Raw genomic sequence first — 27,758 nt, forward strand, 5'->3', positions numbered from 1 at the left:
TGGAAAATTATGTACTACAATTATCAATAATAATATTGCCCAAAAGCTATTAATAAATTGTTTAAATAAATAATTTTTTAACAATTTTACAGTAAACCCTTGATTTTTTTTTACGAATCGAATGTGCGCATTTTTCTGAATGCTCATGATTTTTTTCAGAATTTTCGTGGTTTTTTGAAATTCCCTTTTTTAAATTTTTCAAGTGGCTCTATTTGTACATTTTTGATGCAGTTACCTTGAGACTTTTCAAAACTTATGGTAAATATGTCTTCTAAAACATGTCTAAAATTCAAATTAAAAAAAAATTTTTTCAACATTTTTTTAAGAAATTTCAAAAATCTACGAAAATTCTGAAAAAATTCATGAGCATTCGGAAAAATACGCACATTTGATTCGTAAAAAAAAAAACAATAGGTCACCGCAAAATTATTAAATAATTAATTGTTTAAACAATTTGTTATCAACTTTTGGGCAATATTATTATTGATAATTGTTGTTCATAGCTTTCCAAATGATGTTGAATTTTTTCAGATTTTGATTGCATCACGAAGTACGGAAATTCCAATCAGATATAATTTTTGGTCGAGCTATCCATCCAGTTATACCTTAAATATGAAGAAAAATACACAGAGTTATAGGGACTGTGCGTAAAAAATCGTTCATCTTTCCATATAACGAATGAACGTTTCTAACGAAGTTTATGAAAAACGTATGCCATAACAACGAAGTATGAAATGAAAGTTTGGGAAAAAATTCGAGACGATTGTCTTACTAGTAATAAAGAGATATATTACGTTAAAGATTGAACGAAATTGGTTACGAGGACTCGTATAACCTCGCCTTCGCTTATTTCGGCATTTTGTTTCCTCTTGGCTTGGGCCATTCCTGTCATAGCCTTCTGTCTTTTAATTAATACTTTTTTCTTGATCGATTTCCCTTTGTGTTTACCCTTTGCACTTTCTAATGCGATTTTTTACATAAAAATTGTAATATTTTCGCCAGGGACGAATGAAATTAGGGATTCACTCAGTGACGGATCCTTGATTAATTAGTGGCTTGTGATTTCATTCGCCAGAAGATAAGTTGAAAAAAAATGTATTTACAATTTCGAATTAATCGAACTCTGACATTAATTTAGAGTGATTATATTTTTAATTAGGAAGTAAAAATCGATCCAATTTAGACACCTATAAAATACGATCCTTCGGGCATGATCTACCTTAATTCTATCATTTAAAAAAATCACTTGCACGACGTCTCGCTCGATAGAAGGACGGTCAACTCGTCGTTGGTTCGACGATGGAGAAGGAATCGATGAAAAGACCCGTCGTCGCATGTCGCATACAAGAACTAATAAAAAACTAACAACTCACGTTCAATGTACGAATCGTTTTTAATTGAAATGTTCGTGTGGTTTTTTGTTGCTGTTGTTTTTCAAGAGTAACCGTAAACGACAATACCATCGGTACAGATATTCGCTAATAAAAAGCTGCCGAGTGCTACGCGTTTTCGAAACCGCGTTTGGAACAACATTTATTGATTCGATAGCATTACTCTCTTGTTACGTATATTAAGTATAATCTCGAGAATAAAAAAAAAAGATAAGAGAAAGTATATTATTGGTAGACAATGATAAGAAGACAGCAAGAATGGTTCAAGTGAATCGAATTACTAGTACGATTGTTTGTTTTTTTTCTCTCTCTCTCTCTCTATCTTTTAAATATTTTTTTTTCGCTCATAAATACACTCTTACTCTTTCCACTTTGTTCGTACTTCACTTTTCGCAATTAAAATATAATACTACATAGTACGTGTTACACCAAGTACGGGTCTCGTGTATTTTTATTCCATTAGTTTTCATCACGGGACTTGTCACAAAGAAGAATCAAGGCCCCCCTCGTCGACACGAGGATTTTCACCCGATTCGAACGCAACGTTTTTTTCCTTAAAAAATCAGTCATTTTTTTCCGAGTCCCGCTGACTTCAGCAGCGGGATATTTTGTCATTTATTGAAGAGGGGAAAATAAAAACCGTCGATACAAAAAGAAGAGGAGAATAATGGCTTTTTTGCTGCATTCACTATAATTGTCTGAACGGATGTGCTCACTAGGCTTGAGCCTAATATCGATTCTCCGATAACGCACGAGAGAACGAATATTAGTATTTGTTGTTTGTCCTCAAAAAAATGTAACTCCGTCAGGAATTTGCGCTCGTTGCTATAATTGTATATTTTGGTTGATATAAAATGGAGGACTTTCGATAAACGTTGTCGTCGTCGTCTCGTCGATCTAAAACATGTAAACTAATACGACGTATTATTATGACACTAATAACGTGGGAGAGACGGCTCCGCACCGGTTTGTTGTCTCGTTCGTAAAATCTTTGTGTCTATCGCTTTTTTTTTCTCCCACCCGGTCGTTCGAATCGTCTCATTTTGAGAGAACGGTGGGATGCTTACTCGAATCTGTAGTATCGTTAAACGTTATCGTTACGACCGATAATATGAATGATCGTTGAATATATTCATATATATTTACACAATGTTGTTTGTTGTCTCAATTGACGAATACAAATTTTGGAACTTGCTTGCCCTTTTGAAACGTGCGCTTCAGTATTTATCTTACTTCTCTCGAGTCCTTCGCTCAGTACGTCTCGAATCGGACGATTGTATGAAAGGGCGGTCTTTCTCATTCGTTTTTCGCAATTAATAAGCCGATATTAGCGGTATACGGTCGCGTATTTTGGTAAAACTAATACAACTATTATAAATACGTAGAACCTTCCCAAGTGTGTTGCGACAAACGCACACTTACGGGTTAATATTCCTGTTACGAATATTCAATCATTCAAGACGCTTTGATTCGTGTACTTTGATTACCTTCTTTTTTTGGTAAATGAAAAAAGAACAGCCAAATATGATTTTTCATGATTTGAAATAGTAGTTTGCGTTAATTCATTGTCGTACTATATACGTTATAAACCGGCACATTCGCGTATAGAAGAGTGCGGCAGGCCTCGCGCTGGCTGTTTCTTTTCTTTTAATACTTGGCGTCGAGTCGCTACCGCATCTCTTGATTTGAGACAGAAGTTTTGCTATTTCGAGTCTCGATTCGTTTGTGGAATGTTTGAGACAAAAATCGTACTGTTATCATCGAAAATACATCGATTCGTTCTGCGCGCACTCTTCTGTGCGATTTTCAGTTTTGTTCCGTTTCATTTATTTCTTTCTATGGCAAATACGAATTGCTTGGATCGTTCGTGACACCTCGACGAACAAACGTACGCGATTACTCTGACAATTATACTTTGCCTCCGTGATCGTTGATATGAAGTGTTTCTTTGAGCAAAAATTGCGAGACATTTAAAGAAACTTGAATAATAAATGAAGATAACAAAAAATATACTAACACGAACTAATCCTCGAATAACAATAACGAATGGCTCGGGTTCAATCGACTTTTTCGATGATTTGACAAAAATTCTACGTTCTAATAAGCTATATATAGTGTAAGGTAGCCCAAAAGAAAATGGACGATTGAAAACTTTGTTCTTGCTCAAAAACTTTCCAAATTTATCCCCATTAGATATTTTCGGCAAATAGCAAAATGCAGTGACAGGAAAAGTAAAGGTTCACAGAAAAACTGTTTTGCTGTTCGAATATTTTTCTATAGTCTCTATTTAAAAAATTCTAATTCATCATTTTTCACAAAAGGGTTAATAAAAGGCCGCGAAAATTCGGATTAAAATATCAACCGATACAAAATATAAAAATTCGAGTAATTTCAATAAACATTCAAACGAATAATATTTTTTGAAAAGATAAGCGAGCAAAATTTTTGAGATAGATCAAAATTGAAAATGTTTAACCGTTTTCGCACTACCCTAATATACTCGTATACGACAACAAGAGTTCATAGTTCCGATAATAGGGACATTTCTCACATTATTTCGCTTTCGTTGATACGCAAGGACTCATAAGGGGGGCAGAGGAAGAAGAAAAAAATCATTTGACATTTTTTCTTCTTCTTTACCCCTCTCGTCACACAATATTCGTCCGTTTTTTTTACAATTCTACATTACATGTGTTTCTTCCTTTTATGTTCTATTGTTACTTCGAGATATCGTGAATTACCGAGAAATCTCGATCAAAAATAAATAATGAGAGGAGTTAAGAAAGAGAAGAAACGAAAAATACACAAATGACGCGAAACGAGAGTTTCGAGCCTCTCGCAAAAAATACATACACACATTCGCACACTCTCGTCTCATGTATGACACTTGGACATTCATACGAGTTTTATTTTTCAACGCGATGCGATTCATCGATCATTGAAATTAATTAAATAATTGGCAACAAAAGAGAAAATGTAACTTGTCACGTTAATTGGAACTATTTTTCTATTTCTTTAAGACATCGACCAAAATATTGAAAACTAATGGACGAAATGGAAAAATACAATAATCATAATGGCAATTTGACTGATTCGTTTGTTGTGTTTTGTCATCGACCTAAAAAAGTTAGAAACGTTGAATTTTCGCTAGCCATCAATGCCAAATTGTTCAAACGTTTTAATAATTATATTCATTCAACGGGAAACATTTATATAACGTCCGTCTCGTATATCAAATCGAAAAATTATTCGATTATTTCCGAATGAGAAGGACGAGAAAAATGCCAAAAGCAAGATTTTTATCTTCATAAGAAAACTGCGCGATTAACCGACGCAGATGAAATGAAAATTTGTCGAAAAAAATCGCGTCAAGGTACGCTACGAGTAGCTTTATAGAGTTCGGGATGACGAAACGGACTTTTTTCCGTTTGTTGAGTGATTTTTTTTCCCCCCTCCAAAGTCACACATTCCTGCATGCACACAAACACGCGAGTTAACATTATTGCGTATTTATCTCATCGAAAAAGAACTATTTATAATATATCACGCATCAAAAAGCTTATTCCTCTCCTCTTCCGTGAATTACGATTATTTATTTCTTTCGCGCTGCTTTCTCAGCTTTTCTTCGCATCCGTTCCATCTCTTTTCTCTCCTTACGCTCGCGTTCCGCCTGCGCTCGCAATTCTTTCAATTTTCTCTTCAAATGAGATTTGTCGTCGCCGGATATGCACAGGCTTTTGAGATCTCGTGATTCGAGACGCAACAGACTGTTGCCACAAATCCCGTTGTCGATGAAACGCGTTGCGTATCGTTCCAAACCGATACCCGATAACCACTGACAAACCTGAGAAAAAAACAAGCCATTTGAAATAATTGTTCAATCAATGAATTATGATACTTTGACTTTTGACTCACTTGTTCCTTGGACCAATCAGCGATCGGTGCGGATTGCCAGAAATGTGACTTTTTGTCACCGAAACCAAAGTCACTGTTCGGAGGCAGCCAGACTTCGAGTCCACTCGAATCTATCGAAAATATATTAATCGTTTCAATACGAAGATTAATAAAAAATAGATGTATCATTGGATGACAAAGAAAAAAACGAGCAATCTAACTAATATGTCGAGCATACATCGAACTTTTAACTCGACAATGGTCTGATTCATTTCAGGAAAATATGTAAAATTCATTAGTTTCCAAATCATTAAAACGTCCTTAAAGATATCGACCAAACAATAACATTCTATGAATTAAGTTACGCAGTTTTAGATAATATACGAGTAAAATGATAAAAACAACCAAATCCATGATTGGACAAATTTCGTTGGATATTCGAGTGAAGATTTTTTTGGTTCTGCTTTCATTTTGCCACTTTGTGTGCTGTTTTGAAAAAGTTATCAATGCGAACTCACGTCGGTAGTCACAACATGCTAAGCATACAAAATCAGAAGCATTTTAATAAAAACGACGAATCAATGAAAAGAAATGATCAGATGAAGAATGCTTCGAAATATCAGCGTAATTTTTGAGCATGTCATGCAAGCGGTGCAATCGAGGACGGTCAGTACCTGCGCTGCCAGCCTTGGACGGACTGGGATCGACGGCAGGTGGGCTAACGGAGCCACCCGAAGACAAACTCGAAGGCGAACCACCGGGATGGTGCCATGGTGTGCCTCCAGTACCGATAAGATTTGGCGGAGGTACTGCCGCTTTTTTTGCTGCATTACGACAATACGAGTCAACAATTTCCCCTTTCGTTTACACTTTTTTCTTGTTTTCTTTTTTTCGTTCTTTCCGTCGTTATAGATTTATTTACAAAAGCGATAAACAGGACAGCCAACTATAGTACTTTTGTATAACATCCACGATCACTTGTGTGACAAAATCTCTAAATTTACCTCGATTAGCCTCGCTGACAGCCTGTCTTATCTCCTCGACGAGATGGTTCGTGACTAGGGTAGGATCGTTACTGTGAGGATGATTGAGATCACTGAAATCACCGGAACTCTCTCGTGACGATGAAATGTCATTGCCACCGAGTCTACGCTCACGTTCCGCGAGTACTTGTTTCAATTGCTCCGCAAAAGACGCCGGTGGTCCGCTCAACCCTTTTCCAAATCAAGAACAATTAATGATTTTTAGCGAATTATGAACGTATGGTTGCAAAAATTAAATATTTTTTCACCAATACAGCTTAACGAATGCATAAAAATCCAAATGTCTTTAGATTCATTGAAGAAAAAAATTATTATTATTCAAAAAAAAGAACCAAGCTCCGGAGTATGTAAACGCGATATAACGAAGAAAAATAAAAATACAATAATTTACGTAATAACTGCGCGAGAAATCGAAAAAATATCAGGTTTTGCTTTATAAACGAACCTTTTTGTGAAGGTGGCCAATTCTGCTCGGTCATAGCTCTGACCTGTGAACTGATGGTACTGTGCTGTCGTATCGTCGTCGAATGTGCGGAATCAAAGTACTGCTTGCTTTTTTGAGAACTTATAGACGAGCTGCTCGAATAGGAACTCAAATTTGATTGTTTCGAGATCGAGTCGTTGGTCGAACGACTGCTTAAATCGTGTGAATTGCCCAATTTTGCGGAGGAATCTTCCGTATCGGTATTGTCACCAGATTCGTCAAGACCGTAGTCCTGCGATATGAAAAAAATAATAATAATTAAAAATAATGGATTCACTAACGAGTATAACTTGAGTGGGATCGATGAGAATGAATAGGAAAGAATGGAACGTACCGAACTGCTGTTACTAAGACCGCCGGATCTTTTGGGTAATTGTCGATTAGCAAGTCCACCTCGACTAGCAAGTTCAGCTTTGCTTTTTCCTGCGGAATTGTCAAGCAATCTGTGAGCGGGTACAGCGCGGTCGAGCTCTTCTTTGATCGGTATTGGTAACGGGAGTTTCCTTTCAACGGTCGCAGTTTTATCCCCATCGTCGGGGCTGCTAAGATCCGAAGTTTCGGTATCGGACAATTGACAACTCGCTGACGACGGGGGTGGTGGTAATTGTCGTCTCGTCAATTGTGGTGTCACGATACCTTTGGTCGAACCGTCGTACGGTAATCTCACCGGAAGACCAAATCTTGTGTGCGTTTCAGTTAATTCGACCTCCAACGTAATAACCTGAGTCACCAATATTCGTAACTGAGTACGGTGTCGCAGATCGGTGAGTGTTATTGTACAGTTATTTTTGTTAGTCTTAATAGAATATAACATAATTTTTCAAGATGACCTTTTTGTCCCGTCGAGGGAAAATTATTCTATTTATCTATTTTTATCCAATAAAGTAAAACTTTCTCACCCTATCTTTGAGTGTCTTGACCAACGCGTTGTACTCGGTGTCTTTTTCCTGCAATAATTGTTGATAAAAGTCATCGCGAGCTGCAATATCAGCCCGCAATTCCCGTGCAGCTCTTCGAGCGCGAGCATATTTTTGTTGAATAACGGCGGTTTGCGCTGTTGCTTGTGCAAGCATTTCTCTAGCTGTATTGAGTTCTTGTCTCGTTGTACCCAATGCACGCTCGGACTCGTGTAGCCGTAGCCTCGATTCTCGCAATTTCGCAGCGTATTCTTCGCTCCCGGCGCCATTGTTTTCCAGCTCGACGAGCTGTGAATTATTGAAAGATTTTTAAAACTTTATTGATTGGCGAACAAAAATATAGACGGAGAGGCGTAACAGGCTGAAAATCACGAGTCTGCTGTGCAAAGGAATTATTGATAGATTTTTCTCCATGATGCAGTTTTTACAAGCCCACTAACTTTTATTTACAAATGCGATTATCAAATACAAATGTAATAAAAATTATTTATTATTCAAAGAAAACGGGTGAATCGACATTTAGGAGGTTCATTACCTTTGTCTTCAGCTTTTCCACTTCTTCATCGGCTAGGACTTGTTTATACTGACTCTGCAAGCAACGAATAACGAACACAGAGCATAAGCAAAAAAAAAGAACACCACCCAAAATCTACCATCGGAATGGCTCTCGCGATGGAAACAAATGATGACGCAAACAAGAAATCATTTACAAGAGTGCGGAATATTTACACTGTAAAAACGTAGAATCAAATAAAAATTTTACTAATACATAAATCGCATAAACAGTGCGAACCAACATCTTTCCTCGCATTTTTTTCTACGGTGCTTCATGTGCGAACATAGATTAAACAAACCTTCAAGCATTTAGCTAAACTACCCACTAACGTCAAAAAAAAAATATCAAAATTCAACACTTGGGTCAATGGAAAATGATAATTTCACAAGAAAACAATTAAAAAAAACACTTCAAAATCGACAGAAATTGGTGATTCCACTAATCAGAAATACTATGTACAATTTTCACAAATGAAGAAAAAAAAAACATTTTATGTACATTCAAAATGGAAACGAAGAAAAAAAAATAGGAGACGAACCTCTTGAAGAAGAGCTCGCAAACTATCGACGTCGCTCTGCGTAGTTGGTGTTACGTTTGAAGGGATTGAAGAGCTGATTATCGGCGATCTGCTTCGATTACTCGGCGAGAGATAATTCTCGATTGGACTGTGCGGCGGTTCACCTTCTGAACATGATGACATTGCCGGCGAGCCTGGTATACCTCCTCCCATCCCCGTGCTGCTGCTTATCGAGTGATCTTCACCTCCTCTCTGACCGTCAGGAGATGCGTCCGAGAAGTTCAGTCTCCTGTTTAATTGAGAGCTAGTATTATAATCGACAAGTGGAAATTTTTCTGTTCAGACCAAGCTGTTGATACAATGTTACGATACTGTCGATCACAGAAGCTTTTTTTCATTCTCTCAGCACCCCAGGAGGCCTCGGGCTCTTCCCAGGGTGGCCGCATTTTTCGTCACTGGTCATGTGCGAGCAAGGATTAACCATCATTGAGAAAGAAAATCATTTCCGCGTATTTGAAGCGTATTTTTACGATTTCTTATGATTTTTAGTAAATAAATAAAACTTATGGGGCTATTTGGATTTGGTAACTTATTAATATTTAACCTGTTTGCATTATTGGCTTGTTCACGTTCACGATCGGCCTGCAAGCTCTGTCGAATGAGCATAGCAACTTCAGAATTTTTAGGGTCACGTTCACGTCCAATAACGAAACGAACCAGTCCGGACGTATTGCGAAGCACACTTGCGGCGTAAGCCTGTGTAACACCAACCAAAGATTTTCCGTCGACCTCGACAATTTGATCATTCACTTGAATTCGTCCTTCTCTCGCCGCAGCCCCTTTCTCCGTTATTGTTTTCACGAAAATTCCTAATTTCTCGAGTCCGGCATCAGCACCAACGCCCATACCTATTATACTGAGACCGAGGCCTTCTGGTCCCTTCATCAATTCCACTGGAAATACCTGATAAAATTCCATTGGTGTTATTATCAGCGTGTTGTCATTCTTTTATTTCTCTATACTTTTTCGGTGATCTACGTATCGATAGTGTGACTATGATTAAATTCGAAGTTAATGATTTAGCGAGTGATAAGCTATCGGCATATACTTTTCGAATCTTTGTATTATACCGACGGGTTATTTTCAACGTTCGATAAGATTTCGATTCGTCGTTATGCATCGAATCATTTTTTATATGGACTCAGAAATGTATCGTAAGAAAATGATTTTTCTAGAAAACAAAATTCAGTCAATTTTTTAAATACTGAACTCCATAGGAAGACGAAAAAAGTTTCGATTTTTTTTAAAAGCATTGTTAAGCGGTAGAAATTCGTATTTTTTTCGTTCGTACGTACCTCCATTTTTTCAACGCGTTTTTCCAATTCGTACTCGGCACTTGCAGCGACAGGATCGACATCTTCGTTCCGACGATCATACTCGTTAACCGAGTGCGTGGAATAAACTCTCATAGGTCCACTATCGAAAGAGACTTTGCCACTTTTTTTAACCATCACAGAGGGTGGCAAATCATCCTCGTCGTCTTCAGAGTCCGGTAAGCCGCTCACTTCCATCCAGAAGTGGCCATCCTCGAAATAATGTACACCATTCTCTACCAGAATCTGTGAGAACGAGAGGGTACAAAGAGAAAGTGACGATAAACATCTTTTTTCGGGAATATTTTGAGCATGTATAAGGATTTACAATTTTTCCAGGCACGGGAGTAAATTCTTCTCGCTGTTCCGTTTCAGTATCGTCATTTGCCTCGTGGGTTGTGTCGTTCAGACTGCTAACTGAGCCCAATAAACCGCTTTCACTTCCAGTAACGGAGCCTATTTGACTCTCTGTCAACGAATCTATCGTCAAATCGCTTCGGGACCTGTGTGACAAACTAAAATTCAAAATAACAAACAAATAGATGTAAGACTTTGCGTTTGAGCCGCTAAGCAACTGAAGATTCGCCCCTTTCAATACCAGATTTGTATTATTATACTGAAAAATTTGCACCCTGCTTGGCTTTTCCGGTTTACCTGTAATCGTGAGCTGTGCTACTGTTAATAAGACTCGTATCCGGTGCCGAGAGTACGTCCGATAACCAATCCGGAGTGTTGTCCATTTCTTCCCTCTCTCGCTCTCGTTCCTTTTCTCCCTCCTTTTCTTTTTCCGTAATTTTTGTCTCCCCAACTGCAGGGCCTGTCGCATTGCCAGGGGACAGCAATCGCGCTATTTCACGAGCTTCTTCGTCGGACAGGAGGGCCGAGCCTTGTCTGAAAACGAAATTTTAGCATTTATTAAAAAAAAAAAAAAAATCGTTGAAAAAGTTTCATCGAAATTTATGAAATACGAACCTTATTTTTTTTTCCAATATTCTGTAGTAATTGAATGTTCATCACAGAGAAGATCGAAATGAAACATATAATACAAGAATATCGATTAGTAAAAGCACAGTGAAACTTTCACCAAGCTTTTCTTTCGCTTCTCTTCCCTCAGCACCCCAGGAGGCCTCGGGCTCTTCCCAGGGTGGCCGCAGTTTTCGTCACTGATAATATGCGAGCAAGGATAAACCATCATTGGGAATAAGCAGTGAGCGAATAAAGTCAAAGAGCGAACTATTGCTAATATTCTTGATAAATAATCGTAAATAAATGAATTATTCGAAGATAAAAGAAAACCCACCGCGAACTCAGAAGATTTTCAGCCTCATCAGGTGTCATAGTATCGGGTGTGACGGTGTTGATATTTTGATTGGCAATCGGTTTGTTTGGTGTGTCGTAACGTTTATTGGAGTCATCGTAATCGAAGATTTTTGGTTCTTCCAAAGTGGTTACGGTCTTAGCGTCGCTCGAATCGGTGTCTTCGATCAAACTATTTTCCGATTCTCTATGCTCGTCCGTAGGATTATTGGGATCGTTGCGTTGTATAGGCGAAGCTGAAACGGGGGGTGTCGAAGATTTGGTAAAATGTCTGGTCAAGTCAGCAACGCTGTTTTCGGCTAATCTCATTGCGAGTTGATCAGCTTTTTGTTTCTCGAGTTCCCAGGTGGTTTGGATCTGTTCCTCCAAATCCTCATTTTCCTCGACACTTGCTTTGTCGGGTGTGTCAATAGAAATTTTTCCAATTTCATGATTTCTCGTGATAAAGTTAACGGCCGAATTGTTGGATTTAGCCTCGTTGTCTTTTGCGTCTTTGCTGCTGTTGTCCGAGCGATCGTTCGACACACTATTCGATTGATAAACGTTGTGAGCTCCCGAAATTTTATCCGTATGATTGGTTTTCTCCAATTCACAGAAACTTGAACGTTTTTCACTCACTTCCTCTTTGTTTTTCGCCAGTTTCTCTCTCATCGATACTCTTATTTGATCGTTTTTAGCGTTCGATACAGTTTTTTGGCACTGTACTTCAGTCACGGTTTGTCTTTCTTTGCTATTGTCCGAGACGAATTTTTCACTTATTATCGTAGTCTCGTTACGCATCGTCGTCTCTACGCACGTACGCTCGTTCGTTACAGATGTTTCCTGAAATCTGTAGTTACCATCGTTGCTCTTGTCCCCAGATTCTACGGTGCGTGAATTGGCCTCATTTTTCTGTTCACTGTTCAATCGATTCGCCATTTTTCCCGCCTCGAGAGACGGCCCTTTCGGGGCTGTTTTTGGTTTTGGCTGCACCACCTGTGCCTCTTGATTTTGGTTCATTCGCCTCGCGTATGGGGAAGGTATCGGTATTTCTTTGTGCTCCAGTGGGGGATATTCCTGATCCGAACTAACCACCGAAGGTGGCCGCTGGCCGAGTCCGGCCGCTGGCATTTCCATTCGAACGTGTGAACGTCTAACCACCGTCGCTGCGTCGGTCTCCACGAATTTTTCGCTGCCGCCCTCCTCGCACGATACCATCTCCGTGTAGCTCGTGGGTGGCTTCTCGTTTCCTTCCACCTCAAGGTCATAGCTGTTACGACCTTCAATCATAAACAAATTATAAATATAACGTCTAGTATTCGTGCGGATATTTGAAAAAAGTGTTCGCATCAAACGAGAATTCTCTTTTATAAGAAAAAAAAAAAAAAATTTCATAATAGATGGGACTGCTGCCGTGGTAATCATCGACGCGATTCACCTCCCATGCTTCCTGGTAATAATAACTTTGAAAAATTCTACTAGTTTTAATGAAAATGATTTTTACAACCGCCCCCGCATCACGATCCCTGTAAAATTAAGCGCATTCTTTTCCGTGTATTCTATTAATAACTTCTCGTTTTCCCCCCTGACAATCCCTAATACTAACTCAATTATCAAGCCTAACAGATTGTAATCTAAAAGGATGAAGAAAAAAAACGATCACCCGTATGACGAAAGCAATTTTGCGTCAAAGTCCTCGAAGAAATTGCAACTGGAAGATTTTCTAAAACTTAGTCTAGAGGCCCATTTTCATGAAGCTAAGAAAACACTGCGTTTTTTTTTCTTATAAAACTCGTCAAGCTAATTTTCCTCGTGCAATTCGACATTTCAAGAGCGAATAAACAAGTGAAATCTTCCATTTGAATAAAATAATCGTACAAATAGAATTTCCACAAATCCACAATAAATTCTTAAAACTTGACGAATGCGATTGCACGAATCTATTACCGATCGTCTCATCAACAAACTTGAGAATCCCTGCGATTCATTTTTTACGGTGTGCGAGCAAACTTTTGCACGACTGTCCTAAGCATTGATGCAGCACCGAATTAGCGACACTGGGAGGAAAAAATCGAGTAGATTTTCCGATCGAATTGAAAAACTCTCAGAGGCACATCTCGAGGAATGAAAAATCAAGGGATCCATAAAATAGAAAGTATACCTCGACAATCGATGCAAAAAAGACGAAGGCACATAGCACCCGGGTCCTCCTTGTCCGTTACTCCGAATCTTGGGATTACGGTATCGCAACGAAGAAGAAAAAAAACTAGAAAGGAAGAGTGAAAAAGGAGGAAAGGGTGCGGAGGGAGAAAGCGGCTAATTCCCGGGGAGGGGGCGCCGGTACGTACTCTGCAGACGTAAGTAAAAATATAAAAAAGAAGACGATGCACTCGAGAACACACGATCGCGACAAATGTTTTTTTTCCCTCCTCTCTCCCTCGCTCCCCGTCAGAGATCTGCAGTCTCGCGTTCGCAATCGAGGAACGAGTTTCTCTCCAAGGATTCGCGTTTTCGGCGCGCACCGACACACTCGAGAGTTCTTCCACTGTTTCTTTCACGCTCGAAAAGACTTATGCGTGGGAGATCATGTCCGAGGGAAAAGCAAGAAGGGAACGAGAACTGTACGCGTCTCAACACCGAATATATTATCCCAGAAGTGGTACTGCACACATTGTCGTTTCACTTTTTTTCCTTTTCGTATCACGGGTTATCATTTTCGATGAAAATACTCGTCCAGGACGAAAGTGTCGACGTTGTAGTCGAGACGCCATTCGAATGCGATACACGGAGAGCATGCAGATACGTCGACGTCTCTTCCCTTCACTCTCCCAGCTTCCTATACAGTCTTCTTCTCCGACGACCTCGTCCCCGCCACCGCCGTCGCCGTCGTCGTCGTCGTCGTCGTCGTCTCCGTCGCCCGACTTCTCGACAGAAACTTATTTTTGGATGTCTTTACCACACGCGAACGTGACAGAGCGAAAGTTAGGGAAGAGTGTAAAAGCTTGATGATAAGTCACGGTGGACGGAAAAAGAAAGAGGCAAGGAGATGAGAGGGAGAGACACAGAAAGCGGAAAAGAATTGATCGTCATAGAGACCACTGAGTTTCCTTGTCAAGGAGAGGAACGGGAGAAACATTAATTCTCGGAACGTACACTGCTACGAAATTATCATATGGGTTTTCCTTCGAAGGCGAGGTTTCTTCTTTTCGAGATTATTATTCAATCGCTTCTCGAAAGACAAGGATTTTTGTTGCACGAGTTATTTCATTTTAAACGAAAGTTTCATTTGCTACGAAAGCTTTGATTCGGCGCAGGATAAGATCTTTGAAAAAGGTTTAAGTTATCGAGCGAATTTAGCTTCTATTTACATTTATATCGAGCAATCCTCGTATAATTCGTGGTTGACCGAGTTTAGTGGTAAAACAACAACTTTAGGTACGGAGACTAACTGTGGGCAAAGATATTACGAGAGAGGGAGAGAGAAAGAAACAAACGTGTGGACTGATGCGAACCGGCGCTCGTACTGATTTCTATAAATAATACGAACGTCGCAGACCAGTGGAAGCGAAGAGAAGAACGAATAAGGAGGCAGAATGTGAGAAACGAGGGGAACGAGAATAAGAGAATGAAGTGGGTGGAAGACTCGTCGAGAGTCAAAGAGGAAGAAAGCAAACGTGCGTGTATGTATATATTGATTGAGTCGGAAGGATCGAAAAAGTGCATGCCAGACTTGGGAGAATGGGGGCCTCAAGAGCCAATGAAAATCGTTCTCCCAATGCCAATAATGAAAACATGAAAATTCTCTCAATAGCTGATCGAAAAATCTTCAATTTGTTCCTGATCATTTATTTTCATTGTGAACTCACATCGATCAATATCAATATTATGCTATAAAAATTTCGATGATCGTTCATAATGAAAAAATAAATAAATAAATGGCTCGAAGCTTGGATTTTTTCTGAATCGAATGAATTTGAACTAGTGGGTAAGAGTAACTTTTGAAACCTCGATAAGAAACAGTGTGAGAAAGTGGAACATTGATTTTGAAAAACAAAAAGGTTGAAGGAAGAACCGCTGAGATTTGCTAATTTTTTTGTTGACAACTATCGTTGGCCCAAAATTTCTAATCGAGAGTTGAGAGCACAGCAAAAGGGCTGACGGGTGTGAGAAATTGCACCATATGGAAAGGGAAAGTGGGTAGAAGATCGCGAAGAGCTTGAGGGAAAAGAGAGAAGTCTGTTTCTCCACTCGCTTTCCTCCTTCCCTCGCGCATTACTTGTTTATTTTTCGTCGCTCTCTCGTGCTCGTGCGCAACGCTCTTTTACTCTTACTCTTCATGATTTTTGGCGATCCGCCAAATTTAAAGCTCCGCCGACTGAGATTTCGTCTTTCGAGCTCGTGTAAACGAAGAGTGTGCTTTGCTCCACCAATAGGAGCAAGGTAAAAGGACGGGAATGCCCGAATGAGAGAGAAAGATAAAACTTCTTCTCAGTCGTGTAGCTATTCTTAGAAACCGGTGTAACCATTGAACCCTCGTGGTGGGCGTCATTCATGGTATCGTGAGAGAGAGAGAGAGACGACGCGTGACTCTGTGGCCTTCCGGTCACTTCCCAGGAGAAAACGTGGAACATCACGAAAAAAGCCTATTTTGCTCGAAAAAAGACTGAAATTTTATAAAACAACGTTTTGGTATTTCAGTGAAAATGGTTTCTGCCAGGTTCTCAAATTCCTAATTTCCCGGTTGAGGATTTGAGAAGTGTTCCTCATTTTATGCAGCTCGAATGTATGGAAAGCAAATTTTAAAATATTTTGAAAAATAACTCGTTGTTTTTTGTCCCCCTCAAACAACTCACCAGTTTGATATTTTTCCGGAATTTCTTTATCAGCTTTTTCTTCTTTGCTGTCCTTGGACGGTGAGCTAGGCGAACTCATACTCGAGGAAGCGCTGTCGGTACCGGCGGAGGATGGTCTGAGGTCAACTTCCGGTGTCCTGGATCTCTCGTTCTTTTTCTCATCAACGGGAATAATATCCCTTTTAACCATTTCGATGTCGACGGTAGGTTTGGCCCAATCGGGTCGTGAGCACGTGCGTTCAATTTCGTTTCTCGACGTCTCATCGTTGATCGTTTTTGGTGATTTAGTTTCAGAAACGCTCTTCAGAAGTTCTTCGTTTTTGGCTAACCAGACGTTGCGCCACTCGGAAGTTTTGGGTGGTGAACGAACGGGACTCGTCGGATAATTCGTAAAATCAGGAGTTTCGAGATGATCGTTGTCCAGTTCTTTTTGACATTCGTCAGGCTCGTTGATGTATTCTGGACTCGTACATTCCAAGGATTGATCTCTCGTCGATGAATATTGCTGATTTATCGGAGGAATCGGTACGGTTGGACTAGGAGTATTTCTCGTTATATTTATCGCGGACAATCCATGATCGTTATCGTTATTTTTGAAGGAAGAATTATTCGAATTCTGTTGGCTCGAAATTTTCGATTGATCCGAGCTCGATTTTGGCACTATCTTGGAACAAGTATTTTTCTGTACAATGGCATACTCGGGTATCGTCGGTGAAATCATATCCTCGTTTGCTTTAGTATCTTGCGTCGTCGTAACGAATACATTTCTCGGTTGCGATCCTGGTGGTTGTTTGTTAGCATTGATTCCTTTCTGGACGACCGCGTATTCGGGTATGGAAGTTGGAGAATCGAAGGATTTGTTAATCGTTGCATACTCAGGACTCAATGGCGAGTCGATCGAGGTTGGACTCGTGGATGTACAAATCGAAGCTGGCCTCTCTCGCTTTATTCCAACTGCGGAAGAATTTCGTGTCGGTGGCAATGGGGGTGGCGGTGAAACCGTCGGTGGTTGTCTCGTGGAACAAAAGCTCGCTGATCTTGTGGCCGGACATGATACTTCGTTGGGTTTTACAAATTCGATCTCTTGGTAATCCGAGTCCGGAGAATAATCGACGGGAGAAGTTGCTTCTTGTGAATACTTTTTCGAATTTTGATTCAACGATGTTTGTACGATGGTGCGGTTCGGATCGGAGTTGTAACGAGATGGTCGCGTCTTGGAAAAATGGCTCGTCCAATTTTTTTGCTTTTCTATTAGCTCCTTCGAGTTCAAACGTCGCTCAGGCTTTTCCGGCCTTTCCGGACGTTCGTCCAAACGATTTTCCTTGCCGTAGTTCTTCTCGAATTTGGAAAAACCGACTCTCGGCTTCAATCTCTCCGCAACGTTCTCCTGACCGTGCAAATGACCGTTCTCGAAATGTCGCTCCGCGTTCAACGTCGGAACACTCGCGCTCCAATTACTCAGATGGTCGCGACAACCACCTGGCGGAGACGGCGAACGTGGACGTGGCGAACGCGCCGGTGACGTACATCCTGAACCCGAATTCGCTGAACTCGAACGCGAACGTAATCCATGCAGATTCGTTGGCTTCGCTATCCGATCCAATCTGCAAAAATAATATATTGTTTCTCTTGAATCTCAAATCACGTTTACACACTACAGAGCAGCTAAATTGATTTCATAATTCGAATAGTTTTTAATGAATTTTATTTGAAAAAATTATTATTTCAATATCCACAATGGCGCATGAATTCGGTTTGATCCGTTCTCAATACGCGCGACCCTCTGGTTTGATTTTATTTAAAGAAATGACCTTGATGATGTTCGGGGGCATCTTTTTTGGGATGAAAGAAAATCCATTGATGAAATTTAGCGGGTCAAAAAGGCCAATACCGTAGGTCGAATTGGCCGTCGAGTGCAGCCGATAGAAGATCTTGACTTACGGTCGTATGGGCTTGTTCTCCTCGCCAAGTTTCTCGAAGAGAGCTCGGGCATTGTTGAATCTTGCCACGTGACTTTCGGTTCTGACGACGGTAACTTGAGTGGGTGATTCCTTGAGCGGGACCGGAGGTTCTTTGAAACCATCGTTTATAATAGTCGTACGATGACCGAGATTCTCGAGCTGTGGCTTCGATTGAAAAATATTCGCAATTTGCGAGACCTTCGAACCGGCAACTCGCTTTTTCTCTTCTATCGTCGCCATCCTCGATCCAATTTCGGTTTATCTGAAAACATTACAACACGAATTATAATCAACAGAATGACGAATGAATTTTTTTCATTTAAAGCAATGGAAAAATGGAAAAATTCTGAGCGAAATTTTCACGCATTCCGACACCAGAATCTTAGAATTTAACCATTTTTTTTTTCATAGAACCTTTACCACAAAAAGATCTTTCGTTGGAAAAACTGGTCTAGCGTGCAGTACAAAAACCTCGAGGGAAATAAAAAAACTTAAAAAGGAACCGAAACAGCGAGGAAGTAGTTTTTTTTTTAATAACTAAAGTCTAGACGACATTGGGGGAACAAATCACACTTGGATGAAAGCAAAAGTAAAAAGTGTCCTCCCATTGAAAGAACTTTGAGAGGAAGGGAAGAAAAAATGGGCATGATTCGTGCCTGGGGCTTATCAGAGAAAGAATGAGCAAAAAGTGGAGAGCTCGGGAACAGGAAATAACGCCAAGAGCCAAGATCGTTCGATATTTTGTTACGCGACAATTTGCAGAGCCAGTTACGGGAAAGCTTTCATATTAATGAATTCAAGATTATCGAACGACACAAGATAAAATGATTGCGTTGAAGAAATTCTCGAGTACAGGTGGCGAAGCGACAGAGCGAGGCGGTTATGGAGAAAGACATTTTTCAACATTAATTGGACTGCTCGTGAAAAAACAGACGAGAAGGAAAGCAAACGTCATGACTTATACAATATTTACGGATAATTAAATCCACTTATTGCGATTAATAAAATCAATTAGCGTTCAGGCGTTTATACTAATCGAACGAAATTGGAGAGACTAATCGAGATGAAATATTAATTCAAGATTAACAAAGTGAATTCATTCGAGGAGCGGAGGTCTTCTGTAAAAGTATCAACTAAAATTCATGAGATTATCTGCCCGGTAATTTATTGCCAATAAAATATTTCGATTCATTGATAAAACGATCGTTTTACTGTGCAAGTATTTTTTCGGCTCAATCCTATGATTTCACAACTCGTGGATGCTTTTCTCTCAACCTGGTTATAACAAGAGTCAAAATAAGAAAAAATATCGTCTCACCGTATCGGGAAAAGCACGCTTGGACTCGACGAACTTGATTCCCAGAGCCTTGTAGCGAACCGTTGTGCTTCAGCCCATTGTCATTGGTGTGGCCACGGTGTTGAGCAGCTTTTATGGGATCTGAAAGTCCCCCAAACGTATGCATATAGATCGAATAATTTGACGACGCTGAAGTTTCCAAAACGCTCGAGTCCAACGAAATTAACGAAAAACCCATTTGTAATACGCCAATTTTTCATTTGACGAAGCTTCGGTGTAGGTTGAAAAGCTACGAATCGCAAATTCGGCAGGCACCGAAATTGGAGAATTACTGGAATCATTGGAGAGCTTTTTATATGATTTCGTTGGACTCCAACGTTGCAAACTCCGGCGTCACATAATTTTAAAATTTTACAATAGCAGGCTGATCACGAAAAATGAGAAATGAGATAACTCATTAGAGACATTTTTTCCTCAATCACCCCATAATAATTTCCAACAGCTGTCGATACGAATACCTAATTAATCAGCGGTGTGCATAATTCTTTACAACGTGAGTGGGTGTGTCATTTAATCGATGCACAGTGTAATTCCTGACTCTGTTCGTTTATCGTTTTTTCTTTAATTATTGATCGACTTGGATGGTCTATTATTAACGCAACTGACAAATACCCCTTGATGCTGCTCGTAAGCCCAAGTTTCCATGTGTTGAACAACAAAAGGGGGCAAAAAATAAAAAACATTTACGCACGATACTGTGCGAGAAAAAACCTCCTCCGTTCTACTCCGGCTAATTATCTGCATTTTCGGAGCTCCGAATTTTTTATGGACTTCCGAATCCATGAATATATTATAAATTCTAACTAAATGCGAAAGTGTGTTTATTTGTTTGTTTGTTTGTACGCCCTAACTGGGCAACCAATCGACTCGACTTTAGGCACAGAGACGCAGTTGAAAGGACGGAAAGTAACGCAGGCTACTTTCGGGCCTGGTCGGTGTTTCATTTATCCTGGAAAAGTTTTTCAAACTACCATGTCCATGAAAAATAACCAACGATGAAAAATAAATAAATAGAATAATAAATGACCCTGAAGTTTCCAACGTTGGAGTCGAACGAAATGAAGTAAAAAAACTCTCGAATAGTAAATTTTTAGTAAATCTCCAATTTGGTCCAACCCACATCAACGGATTCGTGAAATAAATAAGTGATGAGCTATTAATATTTATTATCATAATAAATATTCACATTCGATTATTCTCTTACGTAAAACAAAACAACATAAATGATAATAAACACGATAAGAGTGGAAGAAATGACGCTGAAGTTTCCAACGTTGGAGTCCAACGAAATGATATAAAAAAACTCTCAAATAATTCCAGTAAATCTCCAATCTTGTTCCCTGCCGAATTTCCAATTCGTAAGTTTTCAAGCCACATCAATAATTCGTGAAATAAAAAAATAATGAATTATAAATCTTTTTTTCGTTCATTTCGTTCAACTCCAACGTTGCAAACTTCAGCGTCGTTGGAAGAAATCTGTTGTAATAAATATTGTTACAGTGGAAAAAGTCTTTCGTTGTAGAACAGAAATTCGTCCAAACGTCGAATGTATAAATTCATCGTTCCCATTATCGTTTTATCCGACTCTTATTTTTAAATCCTAGCTATAAGCGAAAATAAGGTTTTGCCAAAGTATCGCGATGAGGGAATCGCTCTGCTTTTTTCCATTTATTTTCAATATTTTTCTACACCCAGAAGGGGAATCATAGTGGTCGGCGAAATAGTATTGGCGGTGGTGGAGCGGTAACGGGGAATCCACGCGAAGGTGGGTCTCGTCTGGGCTTCACCCTCCTCTTCGTTTTCTCTCTTGCCACTGGCAACCTCCTGTATACATGTAGATGCGAGCGACACTATGCTTTTCTCTTCTGCAATCAATACTTGAATCCTGTTCCGTGTGTGCGTGTCTATGAGCTCCGGCATGAACTTGAGGCGTGTTTGAGATGAGACAAGGAAACGATTGCGTGCAGCAATTTACATCGTGTGTACACACATGCGAGTCTCATTTATTCGGAGCCGCGTGCACACGCGGATTCGAGTGGATTCGAAACGAACGTGCAAACCTCCTGGTGGCGTGCTGCCAAAGATTAATGCCGATGAAAAAGGGGAAATGCGAGTTGAAAAATGCTGGGAGAGAAGCGCCGACGATTTTTTCGTACAGTTTTGACAAGAAAACGAAAACGGAAGAGATCGAAAAACGCGCACACCGGAGGCCCAAAACGACGGAGGGAAAAGCGCGATTGAACTCTTCTCAGCCGTCGATATATCTATCGATCTGGGATAAAGAACGAGGCGAGAATAAAGTCCCGGAGCGCGCGCGAGCGTGGATAACTAAAGAGTTATTAAAAGAGAGGAAAAATAAAAGCGGCGCGGGTATACCTCAAGGTCGTAAAACCGAGACGATGGGAGCGCGACAAAAAACGTTCGTTTTTTTCTCCACTCAATAAAATAGAAAGGAAGGAGGAAGAAGAGAGGAGAGAAATAAGGGCTCATCTTCTCTTTTTTTTATTCGTACCCAGAATGCAGAAGAAACGAAATTCTAATATGACGCTGAAGTTTCCAACGTTGGAGTCCGACGCAATGGTCTAAAAAAACTCTCAAATAATTCCAGTAAATCTCCAATCTCGTTCCCTGCCGAATTCAGGGTGTCTAATTTTGACCAGAACAGAAATTTCATGACTTTTAAGGCTCTTTAAGTGAAGGAACAGCAATTTTTCATGACTTTTCTTATGGTTCTGATAATTTTTATTCATCTTTTAATTATAAAAAAATTCAATAAAAATAACAAAGAAATGATATTTTATTTTGAAATAAAGAATCTTTTTTTTCTTGCAAACTATTCATTCGATATTCGTTTTTATATCGATGATGAGTATTGACGAACCAGACATTGTCGCCAGCCCGCGAATTTTGAAATCATGTTGAAGAAAACCAAAAAATCGACAATGACAATGAGCGTTGCAGAGATCTTAAAAAATCAGGTTGTTTGGTAATTTTTCATGACATTTAATGATTTTTTCAGGTCCGAGTGTAATTTCATGACATTTAAGAATTTTCATGACTTCTCAGGTCGTTAGACACCCTGCGAATTTCCAATTCGTCATATTTCAAGCGACATGAATAATTCGTGAAATAAAAAAATAATGAATTATAAATATTTTTTTCGTTCATTTCGTTCAACTCCAACGTTGCAAACTTCAGCGTCGTATTCTAATAGCGTTCGCAATTTTTCTCCCTGTGTTTTTTTCTTCTCATGGGACCCATGGAAAATGGAGACTCGCACGAGATCGTCAAAGCGCCGTGAAAAAGAATGGTAAAAATGACAACTCATTTCATTCCGGAGTCTCCTTCCTCGTGTGCTTTTCAATAGCGCCGTGTACCAACGATTAAACTGCATGGATCTCGCTAGGAAATTGTCTCACGCCGGTCTCTCGGGTCTCCGTATACGCAAAGACACGCGCACATTCGCGCTCGAGGCTTCTGCCTATGTGCCACGGGCGTGCGAGCCTCCGCACGCCGCTCGCATGTCAATGCACTTGAACTACATTCTTCCTCGTATTTCCGATCGCTTCGGACTCCCTAACACAATTAATACGAATCCCGGATTATTTCATTCGCGAGCGTAAACATTTTGGGTTATTAATAAAACCCGCAGTCTTCGTCGAAATTTGAGAAAGGATAGAAAACGCCCCGACAGCTCGGCGACATCTTCGCTCGAGCTGCTCGCAACGCTAATAAAATTGCACTCGTCGCACGTGGCAACTGCCGATTGAGCACGCAAACGAATACGCTCGCACCGACCTTCGACTTCGGAATGCTTCAAAATTTTCGGCAATTGTGATTTCCGAACTTAAATATTGCTACTAATTGTAATTTATTATTTTTTTTTTTTAAGCGGTTAAAAGGCATGCATCTCTTTAATATTGCGTGGGTTACCATCTACTACTAATGACGCTGAAGTTTCCAACGTTGGAGTCCAACGAAATGATCTAAAAAAACTCTCAAATAATTCCAGTAAATCTCCAATCTTGTTCCCTGCTGAATTTCCAATTCGTAAGTTTTCAAGCCACATCAATAATTCGTGAAATAAAAAAATAATGAATTATAAATCTTTTTTTCGTTCATTTCGTTGAACTCCAACGTTGCACACTTCAGCGTCGTCTACTACTAGTGTTAGGAAATGATAAAAACAAATTTGGACCCTTTTCGAGGTGGAGCCGTGATTCGACACAATTATGGTGAAATGTGCAAAACGAAACTATTTTGGACACGCTGCTTCAAGTGAACAGAACGGGCGGGGATCAAATGTTGGAATGACTATAAAATTTCGAACAGCTAAAATCTCGAGTTTATAAACTTGGAATGATAATATGGGGACGGATAGATTCGACTAGAGCTTTGAATGCCGAAAATAAATAAAGCAGAAACTGCAAGGCTCGAAGCACGTTTACATCGAAAATAGACGACGCTGAAGTTTGCAACGTTGGAGTTGAACGAAATGAAGGAAAAAAATATTTATAATTCATTATTTTTTTATTTCACGAATTATTGGTGTCGCTTGAAATATGACGAATTGGAAATTCGGCAGGGAACGAGATTGGAGATTTACTGGAATTATTTTTGAGAGTTTTTTTTATACCATTTCGTTGGACTCCAACGTTGGAAACTTCAGCGTCATGAAAATAGATGATGCTGAAGTTTCCAACGTTGGAGTCCAACGAAATGATCTAAAAAATTGTTCAATAATTCCAGCAATTCTCCAATTTATTTCCTGCCGAATTTATATTTCGTAGTTTTTCAATCTACACAATTACGATTCGTGAAATAAAAAACTGATGGATGAATCATTTTGTTTTCATTCATTTCGTTGGACTCCAACGTTGGAAACTTCAGCGTCGTGAAAATAGAATGTAACAATTGCCCATAGGACGATGACTGAAATGTCGATTTTTCGAAAATTCGACTATCGCTCTTTCGATTCTACTTTTCCAATTTCTTATAAAAATAATGAAAAAATTGTTGCTTCGCGTTTTTTGAGAAAAATGAGGAAAATATCGAAAAGTGGCTCGAGCACGAAATTTTTTAAGCATCTGAAACGTTGAGAAAATTACTTTTTTTTATGTACCAACGATTTCCGTTGGAGCTCCGAGAATAAACAAACATCGATTTTTTTCGCCTCACCCTAATGGAGAATCGCGTTTTTCGATGTCTCATATAGCACACGCGGGGAACGTGCGCAAGAAGAGCGAGGCGTATTCGCACCTTTATCGCAAACTTATAACTTTTCTTATCAGGAGAAAACATGACCCTGAAAAGTTTGGCGAACGAGAGACGGAGGTAGAAAAAAAGTAACTCGTCAATTTTCCACTCCGCGAATCATTTGTGTAAGTTGAAAAACATACGCGAGTTGCGAATAAAGTAAAACGAAAAAATAGCAAAATTACAAATTGTTTTTTTCCTTCGTTACATGGGAGAGGTCGTTGCGTACGTTGCAAACTTCAGCGTCGTCATAAAAGCCCCTCCTCCCTTGCCTCCTATGCTCGAATATTTTGTTGACATACACGCGTGCGTGTGCTTGTATACGCGCTGACGAGAAACTAACCTAATTCGCGGAAGCGAAGCTTGTCGAGCAGGTGAAATTGGGCTGCTCATGCTAATTCACTCGTGCGTTGATGAACCGTGAAAAAATATAACGTTTTATTCCTAATAAAGGAAATAAAAAGCGCGTGTACGGAAAAAAAGTAGCCAGCTCGTTTATCCGGTTAACGTATGAATCGGGCTCGCGATTATCGATTTCGGGAAAGGCGATCGAGTGCCCGCAGCGAGCGCGACTTTATCCAAGGAATTATTTTCACTCGCCGTTTTGCCGCCTCTTTTAACTCGGGACGTTAAAATTTTTCGCCTTTTGCCGAACGCAGTGAAATTTCAGTGTTTTTTACGAGCCACGGTTCTCCCGCGACTTCGTCACTATTTTTTGCACAATTTTTAGTGCAATTATCGTTTTTGTTGAAACTGTAAATTGGCTTTAATTTCTTGGAAACACGTCTGGAAATAATAGAGAACGGATAATAAGGAAAATGAAGAAAAATAGTGATGGTCCAATGATAAATGAAAGTCATGCTTCTTCGTATGCTCAGTTCTCTCAGTCGAGCGCTCACTGGTCGATACGCGAGCCAACAAATATTCACAACGAGCTAAGACTTGTTAAAAATTCGTGTGAATTTTTCCGGCGGATTTTTCCATCCTTCATTCGGTCACTGCAACACCAACATTCATTGAACGAGACGTTTGGAAAACACTCGATTATTCGTCGATTGTTTTGTCACGATATACTCAGTCAAGTCGTCAAACACACACACACGCGCACACACGCACGCACACTCGGATCCACTGAAACAGAAATTCGAATGTTTAAGAGGGGGGAGGTGTGCACGTTTGGAAAATCGAGAATGAAAGGTTCGAAAAGTGCCGGCAAAACTCGCCCACGTGAATATCGCTCGTACGTGCTTGGATCGTTACGAAATTGGTCGGGCGAGGAATAATGGCGTTGTTTTCATTTTTATTTGAGGCACGCGGAAGGCAGAAATGTCAGTGCAAATAATAAGAGATCGCGCACTTCGTATTAATCGACGCGAAATCGAGCTGTCTTTGAAAATACGCGAGAAAATAAACAGACGAATGAGGAGTGAATATTTCGAGGTATAAAATAAAAGTCCGCAACGCTAGGAAATATTTGAGAAGCGAAAAAATAGCTTTCGGACAAATTGAACACTCCATGAATGCTCAGTCAGAGTTTATAAGCTTGGAGAAAAAACAAAGGAAAAAAATGAGTTCGTTTAAAAGTCATAATTAGTCACGCATTTAAGACCGATTGAAAAAACAAATTGACGCCCGAGTTCCGGTGTGACAGTCGAGAACGAAACAACACAGCGGCCACAGTAATGATTTGCGAAGTGTTCAGTTGCGCTATAGCGAGATCTACAATTTTCCAAATGCCACCCACAGACATGCGGGCACAAAGAAAAAGACACAGAATACGAGCGATTAAGCGTAAATTGTACTTCAAACGCCATATTAGGGGCCGCTGACCGTTGAATTCAAGGTCGTGTATAAAACGTGATTTAAAAGAAAAACGACAGCCAAATAGGTCTGCGAAGAAAAGAAAAGAAAAAAAGGGGAAGGAGAAGAAGAGGGCGGGGGGGGGGAGGGGGGGGGAGAGGAGGGTAAAAAGAATTCGTGTACATAAAAGGTACAAGAGAAATTTCGTGTCGTTGAGACGATATCGACGGTAGTGTCCCGGCGTTGTGACCCCCGATTCGATCACGCTTGCCCAAAAATGAACAATTATCAGAAAAAAAGTGTTAAGTATTCGAATAGGAAAAAATGAACCGGTTAAAAAATTAGAAATGGATTAGTTGGATTGTGAAATGCAACATATAAGATGGACTTACCGCGTGAGAGATGTCACCATGTGCAGGGAACCATTTCACCGTGTAGTGAAGAAAAAAACCGTCGTATAATCGAGCCGTTTTACGTTGTTCAGGAATCACTTGAGAAAAATCCGTAATTAGCGAAGACACGATTTATTACTTTTTCCCGGTTGTTTTATTTCTATTCCGTTTTGAGCCCCCACGAAAATAAGGTGTGTGCACGAGAGATCGTCGCAGGTGAAACTCGCGAGTACGATTTAGCGGGCTGTCAAGTTTGGCTGTAGCAAGAGGAGATGCGGAGAGAGGGGACGGAGAAGGGGGGTGGGTGAAAGAAAGAGCGAGATGAGAAATGCGGTGGTCGTCTCTCGCGTTCTCTCTTTCTCGCTCGCTCGTGACAGACGCTTGTTTTCACCGTTTATCACGAGTTATCGGCGAACCCCCTCAACTTTTCTTTATTTGAATCCTCGACACCTCATTTTTAAATTACACATCACTTTGCACCGTCTTTTCGTTGAATGTTTCTTTTTCTTAATACAAATTATTATCCTAAATTTTCAGCCGTTTTACGGCTTTTTTCCTTAAAAAAACGTACACACAGACACACGCCTCTCTCGGCGAACCGGCTGGGGAGCTGCTGCTGCCCGTGTCAACAACCTATGAAAAAAATAGATATCGAGTGAGATATACTA

General features: G+C 39.9%; 1 protein-coding gene across 4 annotated transcripts; it reads right to left on the bottom strand.

Annotated features, from left to right (window-relative positions):
• Positions 1-1,374: 1,374 nt before the first annotated feature.
• Positions 1,375-27,707, bottom strand: Spn (Spinophilin). Of its 4 annotated transcripts, none has more exons than XM_043428936.1 (19): positions 27,091-27,707; positions 19,604-19,723; positions 18,266-18,547; positions 16,325-17,928; positions 11,476-12,751; positions 11,148-11,168; positions 10,830-11,066; positions 10,504-10,678; positions 10,158-10,421; positions 9,407-9,765; positions 8,824-9,091; positions 8,265-8,318; positions 7,712-8,017; positions 7,147-7,533; positions 6,774-7,044; positions 6,290-6,499; positions 5,960-6,109; positions 5,307-5,416; positions 1,375-5,235 (listed from the first exon to the last, which is right to left on the bottom strand). In XM_043428936.1, the coding sequence occupies exons 3-19, from the start codon at positions 18,523-18,525 to the stop codon at positions 4,984-4,986; spliced, it is 6,204 nt and encodes a 2,067-aa protein (XP_043284871.1). In that variant the 5' UTR covers positions 18,526-18,547; positions 19,604-19,723; positions 27,091-27,707; the 3' UTR covers positions 1,375-4,983. The 4 variants fall into 4 exon arrangements, with proteins under 4 accessions (XP_043284871.1, XP_043284870.1, XP_043284872.1 ...); XM_043428935.1 differs by having other exon boundaries at positions 10,504-10,690; XM_043428937.1 differs by lacking the exon at positions 8,265-8,318 and having other exon boundaries at positions 10,504-10,690.
• Between the last annotated feature and the right edge of the window lie 51 nt (positions 27,708-27,758).

The sequence above is a fragment of the Venturia canescens genome, chromosome 9 (genome assembly GCF_019457755.1).
Source record: "Venturia canescens isolate UGA chromosome 9, ASM1945775v1, whole genome shotgun sequence".
Lineage (NCBI taxonomy): Eukaryota > Metazoa > Arthropoda > Insecta > Hymenoptera > Ichneumonidae > Venturia > Venturia canescens.

What these genes read in the sequence shown, in the direction of transcription:
- Spn (XM_043428935.1), bottom strand. Translation starts at nt 18,525, where the DNA reads ATGGCGACGATAGAAGAGAAAAAGCGAGTTGCCGGTTCGAAGGTCTCG. An exon ending in GAGAACAAGCCCATACGACC is followed by an intron (nt 17,929 to 18,265) that starts GTAAGTCAAGAT and finishes TTATTTTTGCAG; the next exon opens with ATTGGATCGGATAGCGAAGC. An exon ending in AACGCGTTGAAAAAATGGAG is followed by an intron (nt 9,766 to 10,157) that starts GTACGTACGAAC and finishes GAATTTTATCAG; the next exon opens with GTATTTCCAGTGGAATTGAT.